The 17,966-nt window shown below is 34.5% G+C and overlaps 1 protein-coding gene across 2 annotated transcripts; it reads left to right on the top strand.

Annotated features, from left to right (window-relative positions):
* On the top strand, nt 1–13,481 carry LOC128999958 (ankyrin-1-like). Of its 2 annotated transcripts, none has more exons than XM_054426757.1 (8): nt 1–134; nt 2,301–2,418; nt 3,613–4,182; nt 7,159–7,485; nt 8,138–8,392; nt 9,285–9,428; nt 10,089–10,281; nt 11,998–13,480. In XM_054426757.1, exons 2-8 carry the CDS (start codon nt 2,340–2,342, stop codon nt 12,302–12,304), a joined length of 1,875 nt encoding a protein of 624 aa, XP_054282732.1. In that variant the 5' UTR covers nt 1–134; nt 2,301–2,339; the 3' UTR covers nt 12,305–13,480. The 2 variants fall into 2 exon arrangements, with proteins under 2 accessions (XP_054282732.1, XP_054282733.1); XM_054426758.1 differs by having other exon boundaries at nt 63–84; nt 11,998–13,481.
* The last annotated feature ends 4,485 nt before the right edge of the window (nt 13,482–17,966 follow it).

Genomic DNA, 17,966 nt, shown 5'->3' with positions numbered 1-17,966 from the left:
CACAAGCACAAGAAAGAGGTATACTGTTAGTTGTAGTGTAAACTTACAAACGAAAACAGAAAACTACAATAATGTAAAATTTTAGTGAGTGTGGTGTATAATGGAATCAATATCCAAACAGATGATATACTAAGGTAGATTATAACAATATTAAAAACTATCAGCATTAAACCTAAGGCCTAGGCCTAGCCCTATAATGTTTTGTTTATGGAGTTAAGTTTAGGAGATCAGTTGTTGGGAAGTACTAGATTTGTTTAAGCTATTATCAAATCAAAATTATTGCTTGATTTATGCAGGTTTATAGACATAATAACAAGTGCTGAATGTAAATTACAGTGTTATCTTGAACCTGGACTCATAGCCTTTAGGTAGGCTTAAATTAGTTTCTGTTAGGGGTACAGTTTCTTAACCGGGCTATGCTAATATCGATTGAAACTATCGAATTGAAAATATTGTATAATAATCGATATTTTTAAATATATCTAGGTACTATAAAATTACTATCATAACCTAACCTAACCAACCAAACTTGCTGATGGTGAAAAAATCGCATGAAAGTTTATTAATCGAATCAATAGTTTCAATCAATCAATAATCAATCAATAAATCAATAATCAATCATTAAGGTGCGTATTTTAACCCAAATATGAGCGAAGGATGAGTGTAGAATGGTGTGAGATGATCTGTGTAGCTTTGTTACTGACTAAGATCAGCTGTTTCATTAGCCAGGATCATTTATTTAAAGCCCAATGATCAGGAACAGCTGGGTCCAGTTTCGAACCATCAAAAAGCTACTGACTTTTCTCAGGATCTTTTAATCTTTTAACGATCTTTTAATTAGTAGGCGAGCACTATAACCACTCAGCTACCCAGCCAGTTCGATATTAGCATAGCCCAGTTAAGAAACTGTACCCTCTGTTAGTTGTAAACACTTGTTCCTAACTCTGTAGGGATGACCGATTGTCAATAGTCCCTTACAATCGATTGTCCCGATAGTATCTAGAATAACAATCGATAGTATCGATAGATAATCAACATTTTAAGTACAACCATTGAGTATACACGTATACTCGCATGAAGGTTTACTAATCGAATCGATAGTTTCAATCAATATTAGCGTAGCCCAGTTAAAAAACTGTACCCCGTGTATACTCAATGGTACTACTTTAAAATCAAACTTAAATCAAGGAAATTGCATGAATGAAACAAATGCTTAACTTAATAATAAGGAACTAACATTCTTTATTAATATGTATCATGGTAAAAATATTTTCGTTTAATTTATGTTTTTAAAAATCAGCATTAAGTTATAGAAATAAAAATTACAAATGCTTTGTCGCTTTGCGTAAGAAAAGAACCACTTGACTTATTTTTAGTCTTCTTATTTTATTTTCATTTCCTTACTCCTTTAATAAATGCTTTAGTTGTGTTGCTTCTTACTCATTATGTCTAGCTAATAAATTAGCTAACACTATTTTTATTCTCTCACTATTCCTAAAAATAATAATAAAAAAAAAAAAAAAATAAATAAATAAAAATAAAAAATAATAAATAATAATAAAATAAAATAAAAATAATAAAAATAGACCTTCCCAGCAGGAACACCGACACTCACCGCCCCCACGCCCCCACACTCACCCTTCACCGCGCCGGAATACAATAGATTGTTGAAAAAACTATCGATAGCTTATCGATTGTTGAAAAAACTATCGATAGCTTATCGATTGTTGAAAAAACTATCGATAGCTTATCGATTGTTGAAAAAACTATCGATAGCTTATCGATTGTTAAAAACAATCGATTCTATTGATTGTACAATCGATAATCGGCCATCCCTATAACTCCGTAGTAAACGCGACTTAAGTAGTTAAACAGATCGATTATATGGGCCACTATAGGCCTACCAAAATCACAAATAACTTAGGCTACTCCCCTAAAGATGAGTTTGGAAAATCTATAGTTTTTGAGACAAAAATCTGGAAATATTGTCCATCACGATGTTTCTGCTATGGCAGAAGATAATCATGGATTTAGCCACGATTAAAAGAGATCTGGCTTAATCACAATGTTGCTGTGTTCTGATTTTAACAAATTTGAAATCAAATCATTGGTTTTGTTCCTATAGGCTATTTTATTTATGATATTTTTCTTGAATTCAAGATTTTCAGCTTAATATTTGGATTTCAAACTTCCAGTCTTAACCATCCATACTTAACTCGCTTGTTCTGTTAAAATTTAGGAAAGACTACTCTACAAGTTTACTTCTTTAGTTGCTAAAACTAATTTGTTCTTTATTCCAGTGATGTTGTTGGCTCTCCTTTGTGGTCACTACTTAGACGATGGACTCCCTAGAAGCTCAGCTTATTGAAGCTGTTAGGTGCGGAAATATTGATGCTGTCCAAACACTACTTGACAAAGGTAACAAATAACATGTAAAAAACGTGTAGGCCCCTACCTTAGGCCTATTAAGTTTAATGGTAAGGCGTAGTTCTATAAACTGTACAATATTATAAAGTATTTGTTAATTTATCTTAATATTCAAAACAAAGTAGGCTTACTTAAATTGTATTTGACCTAGGCCTTATGATAGGCTACTGACTCTTAATGCTATTATTTTTTAACAGTGCATATGGGTTATGTGATTTTATGATTATCTCTGTTATGATTAGCTGCTCCTTTAAAGCCGAGTTAACACCGGAGTTAGGAACACGTGTTTACTACAGAAATTTTGTTTCCCACCAGAAGTTGGTAACGATCAAAAGGGTGTTCCAAACATGATGAAATATATGTTTGGAACACAATGTTTCTGCACTTCTATGCTGTTTACATAACTTCGCCGCTGCTCTCCGCCAATGAATACACAAACTATATACATATATATATGTGCTTTTTCATAATATTCAGTTACCCACGCTCTGCTCGGCACCTACCCTGGTCATCATACTTAGAGCAAGAGAGAGGGGACAATCACAGTGAATTCCATTCTCTCTCGCTCTTCACTGTGCCCCAAACTAGATGCCAGCGCTGCATGGTGGTTCAGTGCAGAACTACAACTCTATATCACGCCAAGTTTGAAAAAACCTGTTAGAATATTATCTGTAGGACCTGTTCTTCTTGATAGTTTGTGTATTCATGAGCCCCGTGCCTACCCCCATCAGGTGACTATGAGCTGCGCCCTCAGCTTCAGTTCTTCCCATGCTGACATTAGCTTGATTAAATTGTTTCCAACAAAGTCAAAGAAAAGTGCATTATCTGTTGTAAACTTTTGTTACAAACAAATTGTATATTGGAGTAAACTTAATAAAATTGATTCTGTATAGCATCCTTTTATAAAATATGTAAATTTTAGAATAATTCCAAGATAGGCTACCAGATATCTTATTAAGGGTATGGTCCAAATCACGGTGATGTTACTTTTAATTCTTCTCTTTTTAGCCCACTTCTAGTAGTGGAAGTCCAATGATTAAACAGTTGATGGATTTAATCATGACGGTGGTTTTTGACGTTTCTGTAGGAATTTTATTAAAAAATTCACCTAGACCTATATTTTTTGCTGATGTATTTTCAAAAAAGAAGTCAATATTCAGTTTCAGATCACATTATTTTTTCCAGGAGCGCGTGTAAATTACTTGCCAAGTAGGGGTAAATCAGCCCTTTCCACTGCTGCTGTATTGGGTAGTGTTCCCTTGATACAAGTCTTACTGGGTGCTGGGAAAACCGAGAAACCATTAAAAGACGATTGCCCACCTAGAATAAAACTAGAAAAAAAACCTAGCAGCTTTGACGATGATAAGGAAAACTGTAACGGTTGCTACCAAAGTGTTCGACCGAGTGAGAAACAGAATTTAGGATATTACATATTTGTCCATAATGACGACCACAGTCACGGAACGTACGACAGTGATAGAAACAAAAACGAAAATTTGGACGCTGAAACGCCTGACGGGATGGATGGTTTGGAATGGGACGTAGAAGTGGAAGGGTTTGAGGAGGATGATTCAGACGATGTGTGGTCTAATCAGTATCGGTGGTACGCGAACATTCTGGATAAAACTGGAGGCATTACGGCAGGTGAGGATCCAGAGTGTGATGTGAACCTGCAAGACTACATAGGACGCACTGCAGTACACTATGCTGTTGAGTATTGTCAAACAGACACACTGCGATTCCTCTTAGCATCAGGTATGATTACAAACAGACTTGTAACTCGTGTTTGTTGTTGTTGTTTGAATTGATTTGCTTTCACTTTTGGACTTGATAGAGTCTTGAGGCTAGGGCCACACTTGGCGACTTTGTCGCAGTGACATTTTTTGCGCAACTTTGTCGCGATGACAAAGTTGCTGGGGGTGGCCACACTAGGCGACAATTTCAACCTTTCAGTTGACTTTTTTACCATACCAGTAAATAGAGTTTTGTACCTCTGTATATTTCGTACTAGGGCGCAATAGTTTTAACCAATTACCTGCATTAAAAAACAAAAAACATTTTAACTAAATAAATTTGGTTAGGTTAAATTATGTTTCTAAAACCAATGTGGACGTCCAAATCGTCAAATGACAGTTTAATGCTTTCTGTTGCTATTAATTGGATATCTAAATACCCCCACCGCAACAAACCTGCCGAATAAGTGAATTGACATTTATCTGAGTAGATTTCCACTAAAATATTCCCTTAAAATTGTCGAGTGCTTAGGCTTGCTGCTACAGAGAAGATAATGAGGTGTGCTTTTTAATTTAAATTTTGATAGCTTTTGTAAGTAGTTAACAATATTGCCAAATTTTATTAAAATATATCCATAAACAAGCAAACTACAACAGTTTACTCTCCATAAAAATATCATGGGCACTTAAAATTTACAATTGTTTATGTTATCTCCGTAACCATTAAAAAGCATTAAAAAAACGCTTATTATTTTTTAGCTTGACAAAATAGTTTGGAAATATTATGTATTTAGGTTCAAAAATGGTGAAAACAAAATTTTTCACCCCATTAAAGCCCCTTAGGCCTAACCCCCCCCCCCCCCCGTTCCCATAGGCCGATCATACAAATTAACGTTGGTTTTAATATATCATTAAATTACAACTTTTTTTGTGTGTTCACCCTCGCCTTAATTTTGGACTAATTTTTATGATTAAAGTGTCAAATTACTGGATGTTTTCCATATTTAACAATTGCCAGTCCAAAACCGAACAATATAGCATGAACAACAAGCAGTAGTGGGTGTGTGAGCGAGCGACTTGTTGCCTAGTGTGGCTGGTGCCGTAAGATAACATGGGGAGCGTATTTGTCGCTGCGATAAAAAAACTCTTCCGGTCGTGTTTATTTTTCTGTTCGCAATTGTCACTGGTCGTGAGTTGCTTAGTGTGGCTGCCTCCGTTTAATTTAATGCTACGTACTTTCATTCATTGTCACCACGACAATGTCGCCAAGTGTGGCCCTAGCCTAAGAATGGAAATATTAGTAGAACAGATAGTATTTTTTTGTTTATGTGCATGCAGTTTCTTTTGATTCTAATTTCAATTCATTATCGTTTAATGGGTGATTCACGAGCTCGGGATCTTATAGACCATGGTTATTGATAATTGCGGACCTGATAGCCACCGGCAGATAAAAAATGACTTCACGAGACATAGCGTAATGATGTAAAAGCCAAAATTAAAAACAGCAATAGCTTAATAGCAGTCACTAGGAATGTTTAATGTTACCAACAGCAGCTTGGAAACACGTGTCAAGCCACTGCTACTGGCCAACACAATCCCAAATAATGAGATGGCAATGAAATATGTCTGAACCAAAGTAGGCTAATTATTATTACTCGCGTATTTTACTATTTACCTCAAAGTGCACTTATAACAGTTTACACTAGGTAAACCTTTATTAATAATACACACACGCACACATACAAAAAACACAACCTATAATTGGGGAATGTTTTTATGAAACCTGCAGGGCAATGGATGATTGCAGTATAACAATATAGGTATGTCTGTTCCCATTATTGTTATTCAATGTGGATTTGTATGATGTTAAATAGCCGGCTATTTATAACTGCATGAATATCCCTTTATCATAAATACATGGGGTATTTATTTAGTTTAGTTAATTTAGCTACACAAAAGTTTCAATTTAGTATTTCCTGTTTAGGGCCTAATCATTAAAATGTGTTTATTATCGTTCATCAAATTATTAGTCAGTACATTTTACAAACATTCTAGTATTATTTTGATATATGATCTGATATACTCTAATTCCCTAATACTTTTATAAATACCGTGCCCACACTTGTTTGTACTTGCCCAAGGCTCCAAGGAAATTACCCTTTTAGTACCCTACCCACTGGTTAACCAGCACAATTCCTAATCTGATATTGAGTGATATTCATATTTTTCTGGAGAGGTTTTATTAGGGTACATTTTTATAAACATTATTTTATGTTTTGCAATTAGGTTGTAAAGAATTCATGCTCAAAACCGGTGTCTAATTGTAATTGAACTCCTGAAACTAACTTTTAAAACTAGGGTTTACCCCTGTTCTAAAAGCATCTTATCAGTTTACTCTGCAGCTTTGGTAATCTTGAGCTCGTAAAGCCGGTTTTTTAAACTGTGGTTTTTGTATTTTAATCTCGGGTTACAATAAACTCGAGCTGATTAGCCCTAAATAATACAGTACCTTGAGACTTCTTAATGGATATAACAGTATATCCAGTATATAACAGTATCCAGTATATAACTGTATCTTATTCTTAGATGATACTTAATGAAAGTAACAAGACCAAGATATGGACCATTCCCATTTTACCCATTTGCATCGTCTTACCAAAAATCCCAGTATCACTGAAACATTAAAAAGAAACTAAATATATTAGACTTTTTTATGCTGTTTTATGTTATTTTATAACTGAAAATGATAATAAATGTATGTACTGTATATATAATTATTTATTTATTACCAAACAATTACTATGTCTTTTACGAATCCAAACATTTGTTTTTAAACATGTTTATTAATTTTATGGTGCCAGGTCTTAGAAGTAGATTTTACCAATTCTCATCAATTTACTCACTGATGAAGTCTCATACAAGTACCATATAACAGTGGTATACCATGTATAGTATAGTATATCTATATATCTATTAATAATGTGAATTTTAATTTAAGGCTGCAAACCTGATGTGGGAGATGCTGATAATGTTACTCCTCTTCACATCGCTGCGATGCGTGGCCATCGAGAGATTGCCAACCTACTGATCAGCAGGGGTGCCAACGTAAACAGCAAAACCACAGACAAGATGGCCGCTCTGCACTATGCAGCGGTGCGTGGCTTTGTCTTCATTGTGGAGCTACTGGTACAGGCTGGGGCTGCTGTTGATGCCTTAGACTCCAACGACCGGACACCACTCATGCTAGCCGTCACTAGGGACCATTACGAGGTTGTGGAATTGTTAATCTCATGTGGGGCGAAAGTCAACTTCGAGGAAATACATGGTAACTTATGTAGTTTCAGTTTGTCACTGTGTTAAAGCTGTAGTAAAATAATTTATAAAGAGAATAATGTAAAGATTCACTCAGTAACCTTGTATGCCATTAGATATGTGTCGTTATAATTGTCAGTGTATGGGCTTTTAAAACTTTTTGAGCAACCAGATAAGAAAATTAGTTAAATGAAATAGTAAAATAATCTTTTGAAAAGGTTAAGATCGTTTTATTTCCTGGGTAGTTTGTGTATATTTTGGCGTTCAATCTTCAGTTCATATTCCTACCTGCTTGTAATTTAAGAGCTGTTTCATTTTTGTATGAAAAAAAATAGATTGACCAAAGTGTGTGCAACGAACCTATGTTTTTGATTAAATAGGCTATGGTACATGTTACCTTTTGAGCGCATTGGCGTCAACTCAATGTTTCACTCTTATTTTAAAATTTGTATGCACTCTTTTTCATAGTTTCCTCAATTTGGACAGCTGTATCCATAATAAATATTAAAATTCCACTGGAACTTAAAAAATAATAACCTAAATTAGTCGTAAAAACGTGAGTATCCTTTATATTGCTTTACAATCAAAATAAACTATTCTGAGCCATGGCTCAGTCCCCTGGTACTTGTTCTGAAACAACAAGAATAAAAAAAAATGCTTTGTAGGATACACACCGTTGTGTGAGGCAGTTTGGAAAAAATCAGTGGAGATGACAAGTTTGCTACTGCGATCGGGTGCCAAGATGACACAAAGTCCATGTTTGTTGCACTACGCAGTGCTGCATCGGCACACAAGCATGGTTGAGCTGCTGCTGAAGAACGATGCATATGTGAACCTGAGGGATGAGGGTGGAGACAGTCCTTTGCTGGTAGCTGTTGGCTGTGGCCACCTGGAGACCATCAGGATACTGCTACTGTACGGTGAGTAGAAGAACCAGTGAACCAGAATTGCACGTGAATTTTGATAACTGGGAAAAAGCTGTGAATTGTCCTAAACAGGGTGTCTAACTGTCTCGGAACTCACAGAAAAGTCACTGATTTTACTAGGGGTCACAAATTAATAATCACCGTTTGTCCTCTTTTTGCATTGTCAAGTTAACTAAAAAGATTGCAAAATTGCTTTGATTGTGTCACAGATGATGGTGCAACTACCTCCAATAATTGCTATGCTGCCGAGGACGATAGCGGGTTTTATCGTGGTCTCAGGTGATGACCAAGAATTTTGCCGCTGTCATGAAAAGAACAATCATTACGGATGTTGCTGTGATCATGTGAAATAATGACAGGTGAGACTGAGGTCTCGGAAAATCAACATGGATGTGTCTGCGATCGCGGATGTGCAGATGATGCTTTGAATCACCTGAGATGATCTTGATTGTTGCCATGAATCAGTAGAGATGATCATGAATTTTGCCTTGATCGCAGGAAATAACCATGTTTGTGTTACAAATGTTGCCCTATCGCTCTAGATTATCCTGAATGTTGTTGTGAGTTATGATTACTGGAAATTATCATGGATGTTATCACAATTGTTGGAAATCCTCAGAGATATTGCTATAACAGTGAGATATATTATTGCAAATAGCTGACTAGTGACTTTTGGTAAAAGAAAACTCTTTAGTATCCCCGTGGCAGCAAACCTAAGCACTTGTTAAATCTAATGCAATTTAAATTGGGAATAAATATGTCTTATTAATGAAAATATTTTATATCCAATCAGACAAATTGAAATACGCTTAGTCTGCAGGTTTGCTGCGGCAGGGGTATTTCTTTCTTAATCAGTTATGCCTTTTTCATGTGCAATTTTTTCCAGGAGCAATCCCTAACTTGCCGAACAGCCTGACTAATATTACTCCTCTTCATAAAGCCATAGACCTAAGTCATGTTCGTGGTCGATTCGATGAAATACTGAAGCTACTATGCTCGTACAATGCGGACTTAGATTTTCCAGGAGGTGGTATGTAACATTAAATTGAACAGATATTTTTTGTAAGTTGGTGCACGTAAGCAATAAAAAGATTAAGATAAAAATGAAGAATTAATCAAGTATTATAATATCAGAAAGTATGAGAGAGGGATGGATGATCATAAACTATCTCTGGAAAAAAGAAATAAGGCATTGTTTGGGACATAATATTTCTAAAATCTTAAAGGTTATGTATAGCAGACTGTTATCTACAACGAAGTTAAAAATAAAAGTTGTTTCTCTGAGTGCTTTTCAATCCCTTTTTTTCACTCATAGTTGTATCAGCAATAGCAAGATAGAATGTAGTTCCAGCTTTTAAGCAATTTAATTAAAATTCTGGTTATGTTTCAAGAGTCATTTTATGAGCCAGAACTGACTATGTCAAACATGGGTAGTTAAGGATTACAGTCCAGACAAATTGCAGATTTTTCTTGATCCATTAAGAATGGTGCCATCTCCTAAGATGTATTGTATTAGTCTAATAATTTTTATAGTCCAATAATTATAAATTCTGAAGTTGGATTACTTTGGTTAAATACAGTAGGTAGGCCCTAGTAAATAAATAAAATAACCCCATTAATATCGATGAAATATTCAAGATTCAAGCATTAATTATGAACCACCTTGTTCTATATTGTCGTGTGTTTTCAGGCGTGGTGAGCACACCTCTGGTTCACGCTCTGCTGTCACACAACCTAACCTGTGCGGTGTCTCTGATACGAGCCGGAGCTGACGTCAACAAGTCAGGGGACACCCGCTGCATGTGGCCTGCACACCGCAGGTTCACACTGGACTACCTCAATGAATCTGATTTAGATGTTGCACAACTAATAGTAGCGGCTGGGTTAGTTTTTATTTATTTACCATTTGTAGAATTTAAGATATGTCCTCTCCAAGGACGTCAGCAGTGGAAGAGGTCTCTATCTCCTGATATAGAGAGAGATGGAGAGCAGTAGTTGGTGCGACCAAATCCCTCCTTGGGCATAATTAGCCGTGTGAGTGAGAATTTAAGACATAGAATGCTATTGGGGCTACAATCCTAAAACTCATTGTAGGCCTACTAGACTCAGTGTTGTAAAGGTGACCACTATGAACTTATACCTTAACAACAGTTCTAATTATTGTAGTACAGTGTTGGATGTTACAGTTCCAGCAGATTTTCAAAAACTTGCAAAAAGGAAATAAATAAACTTGAGTAGTTCAGTTGGTGATTCAAGATACAAACAAATATATTTCACAAGAAGGGGATGGCATAAAACTAATGATATAATAACTATTGACTGGGACCGTGGCGTCGTCCTGTAATCTAGCTACTTGGAGCTTACGGATTGTGGATATTTATAGGCATGATTTGTGAATGTGATACTCCCTGGTGTGGATTAACGTCTGCACTAGTGAATACTACAACTATCAGCAGTACTATCCTGATAATTAGACAGATTTGTAAATTACAAGGCAAAAATGTGGTTCGGATTCTACTATAAACTGTAGGTCCCTTAGTTGCCATTGGCTGTATGGGCTATTAATTAACAGTCCTGTCCAAGGATCATGTCAGCATTAGTTATTATCAAGACTACAAGATCGGGCCACTCATCCTACACTCATCTCCATTCATACTTGGTTTAAAATACCCACCTTTATATGGTCGACATTTCAATTAAAAGTATTAATGTATCTAGGACTAATAACCAATAATCACGGGAAAAAACACTGGCATGTCCATGAGCTGGAATATACTATCAGGCTAAAATTTGCGCTATCTGATTTAAATATCTAAATGATCAATGTGGCAGTAATTAGCTGATCCAGATGTGCTTCAATGTTAAAGTAGTGCGTTTAAATTAATTTGTTATGAAATGGAGTTTGCCAGGCTTTTTTTAATTAATTATATTAATTACTTCACACTCCAAGATTTCCATTTCATATCCGTTATGATAATATGGTAATTTAAAACTTATAGACCTGTGCTGATGTAGCATACATTATAATTACAAAACAAATCTAAAAGTAAATCTGATTACTGTGCAAATGAGTATAGCCGTTGGTTTTGTGATACTAACCAGAAGAGAAATAAAATATAAGATCACTAGCAGATAACCCGTCCTTCGTACGAGGCTGGCGTATAAGTATAAATTGCTTATTGCAGTTATACTGATGATTTGTGTTTGCAATGGAAGAGGACGTCAACAAGACCAACATACCCTTTGTTAGTGACGGTCGTACGACCTTGTAATGGACTACAGGGGGTGTTCCACACTCCTGAAGAAAGGAGGGGGTTCCCCCAGAAAATGTTGTGTTTTTAAAGCCATTTGGCGACTTTCTAAAGCCATTTTAACGTCTAGAACTGTGTCTGAAAACCTCCGTTACATTTTTATGACTAAATGTATGTTTAAATGTATTTTTACAGGGCCTGATTGGGGTGGGGGTTGCCTGTTGCCCCCCTACCTTGATACCGCCACTGCATATAATCATAATTTTAATTGAAAATAAATATAATATAAGTAATACATTGCTATTTAAATGGCCTCAATAAAATTTAGCATCTCATGTAATTTTCTAGGTTTAAACTGGAAAACTATCCACTAGAATATCCCAAGGACTTTTCAAATGTTCCGATGGACAGTTTCAAAGGATGGCTGACTCATATGAAGTTCAGCCCCAGAAGACTTGACGACCTGTGTAGGCTCAACATCCGCAGACAATTGGGAAACAAAGCTCTCATTGAGATTCCCCAGATGGAGATACCGCACATGCTGAAGAGGTTTCTGTTGTTTGAAGACATTTACATAAAAAAGAGAAATAGAGGTTTAAGCGAGCCCAGAGAAGTGTCCTCCTTCCCCCTTCATTATCTAAATGTATTAGAATAAATACTAGTAGTGCTGGGGACTAAAATTTTGTTCGATACGGGACATTTTTTCCTCAGAACTTCTAGAAAATATTTGGAAATATAATTTTTAGCGTGTGAAATTGGGTGAGACTGTACAACACCAGAATAAGATTAATAAGTTATTTATTTACTGGGCAAGGTGTCGTTGAATAGATCTTGGCACGTAGATTTGCCATCAAACAAAACATTTTGAAATTCCATCAGGTCTCTGCCCCGCTGGCCTTCAAAGTGATTATATCGAATAGGTAAGGATGATTGGGTTCAGGTATTTGCCGCGATCACAGAAGACTATGATAACATTTCCGTGACCGCGGGAGGCGACTATAATCTCTACAAAACGCAGGAGATGCTCAGGATTTTGCCATGATCGCGGTTGACGATGCCAATTTTCGAATCAACGGTTACTTTCAAGGCTTGTTAATTCATCTAACTGCGATAAATTGGGTCAAATATACATATGTTGAGCATTTAGCATTGTTTAAAGAGTAATAAGTGTAAAAACAATAATGATATTAATTGCGTTAGTTGCCATTCATCATTGATCATTCAATGAATAAAATATTCCCCATACTGTACGTCATCGGAGTTATTATTAGTATGTTATGTGGTGTATCTTCCTTTGGAAGAACGTTTAAATAGTATCAAAATCGTATTGATGGATCTTTTGTAGGTACACACTTTCCTGATTTCATCAGTGTAATATGATTTTATTTCAAAAGAAAATATTTTTTTGGGAAGACATATTCTAACTTTAAAGGGAGGTATATCCGTTACAGCGTAAGTTTGATTTTTCCTTTGTCACGTCGCGTCAGTTCATATCGTACCTCTGTGCCAATGAATGAACCCTCTAGCATAGTTTTGAGAAATTATTGATTGTGGGGTTACTGTTAAAGCTGGAATTCCTTGACATGGGGGATGTCAGTTAGTTGTCTCAGCCTTATCAATAACATAAAGTTGTCAATATAATCTCTCTACGGAATATTAGGTGTAGTGGAATACTTGAAGTGAAGTTGGCTTTTATTCTTGTACTGTTAGGGGCCTCCTCGTTTATTTGGTCGTGCGGCTTCATAGGCAACAAATAATGCAAATTACATAGCAATGGGACATTTCCAAAAGCAAAAATACTGTAAATTGGCTGTTACGTATATATTGACGTTTACATATTGTTAATCAACGTATCTTATAAAGGATTATGTGATCTAGTTTAAAAGGAATATGACCTTTCTGTCATGACAGTAGCTGATTAAATAGCATTTTCTCTTTGTACCTTTGCATCTTTTACAGCCAAAATGTCGTGTTATTTTCAATAATAATACCAAACCAGTGCGCCAAAGTCCGTAATATAGGCAGGTGCAAATAATTTGTCAAGATGGGTACCATTTTAGACAAAGTTTCTATGTTTGGATTTTATTAGACACGATAAGAGCAGATATTTCTACATAAATATTTGATATGTGTAGAATAAAATAATATGATAAAATGTAGGCAAAAGTAGTGAAAAAGGCAGACACCAACCCGTACAATGTTCAATAAGAAATAATTTAAGAATTGCTGTGATAAAAGGATTTCCACTGATTTCGTAATGGAACGTTATATTGCAAAACATGACATGATAAAGAAGAAAATCAATTTTAAAATCAGAAAATAACATTGCAAATACTTATTTGGTAGAATTCAGTAACTCCCAATAAATGTACGTGTTGTTTGAAATACAATTTAAAAATGAACAGCTGTTTTATTAAAAAGTATTATTCACATGGCCAAAATGTAAACAACTCTGTGGAGGGATCTTTAAAGGCTTCTGGGGCAGAGTCCTAAGGGATTTTGATTAGTTTTTTCTTTTGATAACTCATCTACAGACCAAGACATTTCTTTGGACACCTCTACCAAGTTTCTACGCCCAGCCGTTCTCTCAAATTAGTGGGGACAAAGATTCCAATTAATATTTAGATTCCCCCATGGGAGAATAAGAACTGGGAGAATAAGAAATATTTAATATTATGGGAGAAACTCCAACTTTGATGGCCTCTGAGACAAAGCCCGAGGATTTGTATTACAGGAATTGGTGAAAGGAGTGGTCTACACAAAAAATACTTTATTTTGACACGTCGTTTGTAAAAATCCGTTAATTATTAACGGGGGAGTATTGTTTCGTAGAAATCGCCTTCACGTATTATATATAAGGATATATGATGTGTTTCAAGTTTTTTGTTTGTTAAAAATGCCAGTGCATAGACGTTAAATCATGTGGCTGTGGGGACGAAATAAGTTTTACACTCATGTAAAAATAAAAACACCTGAAAGTTATGTAACAACTACAAATTCAAATGTGAGCATCTGATTTTCAAATAGGAAGGCACTTCTGAAGGACACTACATTTCTATTCTATCTACAATGTTATACTCTATTCACAAACTTCAGGCGGTTTTAGGGGAAGAAATCTATCACCTCCACTTGATCCTACCTTTTAAAAATAGCTATTTTTCACGTTTTACAAGGGTTTACTAGATCATGTGCGGATTGAAATCCATAAAAGATAATTGATAACTTTTTCTTTCTAAGTGTTTCTTTAAGTATGCTCTATGATCTGTAGGATGGGTTTTGTTTGAATACAACAATTAATGGTCCTATAAAATTTGTAATGTTTTAATTAGGTTTTTGAAGAAAATTAACAAAAAACAAAATAACCAAAGGTTGAAAAAAATAGCCATACATTATTAACATTAAAAATAACAATATTTTTCTAGGCAAATAAAAATCTTTTGTTCTTATATTTTGTGTTTTTTAGATACAGAATTTAATGGAGAACAAAAATATGTCAAAATGGCGTTTAAAAAAATATCAATTTTTCATAAACTCCCCCCTTTAATTGGCTAAATTTTGTAAACAAACTATTATAGATGACATAAAGTTAGCTCATAAGTTTTTAGATTTATAATAAAAAAGCACACTTTAAGACTTGTCTAAAGGGAGATTCCCTTATTTTGTAACCAAGTTGGAACAAGTATCAAACAGTCCAACACGACACAGGTTGTTTTAAACACATACATAGTGATGAAAAGATTTTTTTAAATTAATTTAATAGTTGCATTGCACTTTGGGACATCCATGTAGAAATTCACAACTACATGGTTCAAAAGGTCGTCAAAATGTTTGATCAAACTCTAAGTTGAAAAAAAATCTTCATTAAAGTTTACTTCAATAAAAAATGTGGTTTTGAGAAAGTTATTTCATAATTTCAACAACTCGCTATTAAATTAGTTGACAGCTCCTGCTTAGCTATGTAATAGAAAAATACTGAAGTTAAATATTCTAACTTTACTCACTTGCAAACATGTAATAAGTACGGTACAGAAGAAACATTTAAGGAAGCAGGAATTTAATATTTAGGAAGGTGTCTCAATTATTTATGGTTAAAATTTTTATAAAAGATCAGTGCTCCTCCCTCACACTTTTTACATAGGTATCCCTTACTTTTTTACCAGTTTAGTTTGCTGTTCGACCAACTGTAAAAAAAAATGTATAATTTAACTTCTGAAAACTGTAGAGAAGTTTTTAAAATAATCTATAGAAAATGTAATTTGTAGCGTGGATAATTCTGTTTGAGAAGTCCATGATAATGTGTAGGACGTACAAAATCAGGTTGACAGTTTTAAGTTTAGATTATAGCTTAGTATGAAAATAGATATTGATTTTACTCAATACAAAAATTTTGTAAATATGTATAAGATAATTATTATTTTGTAGATATAATGTACAGCAAAATAATAAAATTATTACATAGCACTGTTTTAAGTGTTGTATTAAATTGTTGTGATTGTAGTTTTATTTTTTGCCCCTGCCAATATCAAGTGCCATATTTATATACCCCCACCCCAGCAAATCTGCAGACTAAGCAAAATTTCAATTTGTCTGATTGGATTTTTACTAAAATATTTCCATAAACAATCTATATTGCTTATATGCAAGCAAGTTTTTTTGTGTGACAATTACTCCTCCGAAACTACTGAACCGCTTGACATGTTTTTGTTGTCATTGGAAAGACCGTAACGTGAAGTTGTGCAGGAAACTTTCTTTTTAGGGAAATAATTTAGAGAGTGAGGCCCTGGGGCCCTTTAATGTTTTGTATTTCTCCATAAGATTAAATACATGGGAAACGAAACAAACATTGTTATGAAACTCGAGCTGTTGTCAGAAAGTGAGAAGAAGAACATATTATGTTTATTGTAAACCATAAATAAGTTTGCTAATTTAACAGTTTGCTACAAACATTTACTGACTTGGTTAGGTTGAAATGAAATATTAACTATTGAATTTGGGTTTGCGTAAATATTACAGTGGAAAAACAAGAGAGAGCCTGAATTTGACATACTAAAAAAAACTGAATTAACACTGTGCTACATTTCTTAGTATTCATTGAAAGAGCCGATTTGCAAGCTATGGAAACATAGGAAAGTCATAGAACACCACTAAGGCACAGGAGGCTGTAACCAAGGAGAAGAAATAGAAATAATGTTTTTTTTATTCATAATCATTATGGACAACCTAATGCGGCTATGAGTAAGGCTATTTGTAGAAAACACTAAAAAACAAGATCAGCTTTTGAAAAATTAAAGATATTTACAAGAAATGTTTATATCTATCTGTTATGTACATCTTGAGTATTTCCATAATCTTTGAGTCGAATATTTTAAGGTAATCAGAAATTATGACTGTTATACGTTTTAAAATATCGCCTGTAATACTTCAGCAATTGCTCGAATTCGAGCAACAGGGACACTAGTAAATATTATTTCCCATTTAAATAAAATTAGATTTAAGTACCTAGGTTTGCAGCTACAGGCAAGGAAAATGTGTTTTCCCCACCAAATGTTAATAGAATAGGAATAAATAAATCCTAAATCAGCCAAATTTGATCAACAACTATAAGCAAATTATATGACTAACTGGTTTCGACTTTCCTCCATAAGAATGACATGGGAAATATATGGTACAGATTTTGAGAATTTTCCTGTAACTTTTAATTTTACATCAACACTTCAATATACAAAATTATTTGGTTTTTTTTTAATTCTACAATATGGCTGTAATAGAAATTGGAATTGTACTATATTAAGGGTAAACATTTGAAAAAAAAAAAAAAAAACTAATGTCTATACAGTCTGCATCGATCCCTAAATAAATAGAGATCATGATAGTCTGTGGCTTAACCTAACCTAAAAACGTGTTGTATAGTGTTCGGAAAACTAAAATTATTTCTATGCTTTATAGTGACTGTAGGAAAAATATATGTGTCTAGGGAGTGCAAAGTGCCACTTCGCACACTCGGTACACAATAACCTATTTACAGACTTCCTTGAACAACGCGATAATTCTCAAGTCTGTAACTTTATATTTTGAAATATTTGTTAATAACTTTTCTATAAAATCTATTTTTTTATTGTTTATAGTCTAACCTTGTAAAAAGTACCGTATTTGGACTCAATCATAAGCAATGAACATGGTTATTTTTTGTTCTGCGTACTGACAATGATCTCAATACACAGAAATGTCCATGACAATGATTTGTCTGATTCGTTATGTTACACCATATATTACTCCTTTAATCTATGGTTACACTGCACAGTGCACAGAGGAGGTGG

Source organism: Macrosteles quadrilineatus, unplaced genomic scaffold (assembly GCF_028750875.1).
Source record: "Macrosteles quadrilineatus isolate MER2022 unplaced genomic scaffold, UCM_ALF_1.0 Scaffold_8__2_contigs__length_117827958, whole genome shotgun sequence".
NCBI lineage: Eukaryota > Metazoa > Arthropoda > Insecta > Hemiptera > Cicadellidae > Macrosteles > Macrosteles quadrilineatus.
The sequence above is the reverse complement of the archived record's forward strand: the minus strand, read 5'-3'. Positions and strand labels throughout refer to the sequence as shown.

Excerpts from the sequence above, each read along its gene's own strand:
- LOC128999958 (XM_054426758.1), top strand. The coding sequence starts at position 2,340 with ATGGACTCCCTAGAAGCTCAGCTTATTGAAGCTGTTAGGTGCGGAAAT. Across the intron at positions 8,393-9,284 it reads CAGGATACTGCTACTGTACG|GAGCAATCCCTAACTTGCCG; the intron begins GTGAGTAGAAGA and ends AATTTTTTCCAG. Across the intron at positions 10,282-11,997 it reads CAACTAATAGTAGCGGCTGG|GTTTAAACTGGAAAACTATC; the intron begins GTTAGTTTTTAT and ends GTAATTTTCTAG.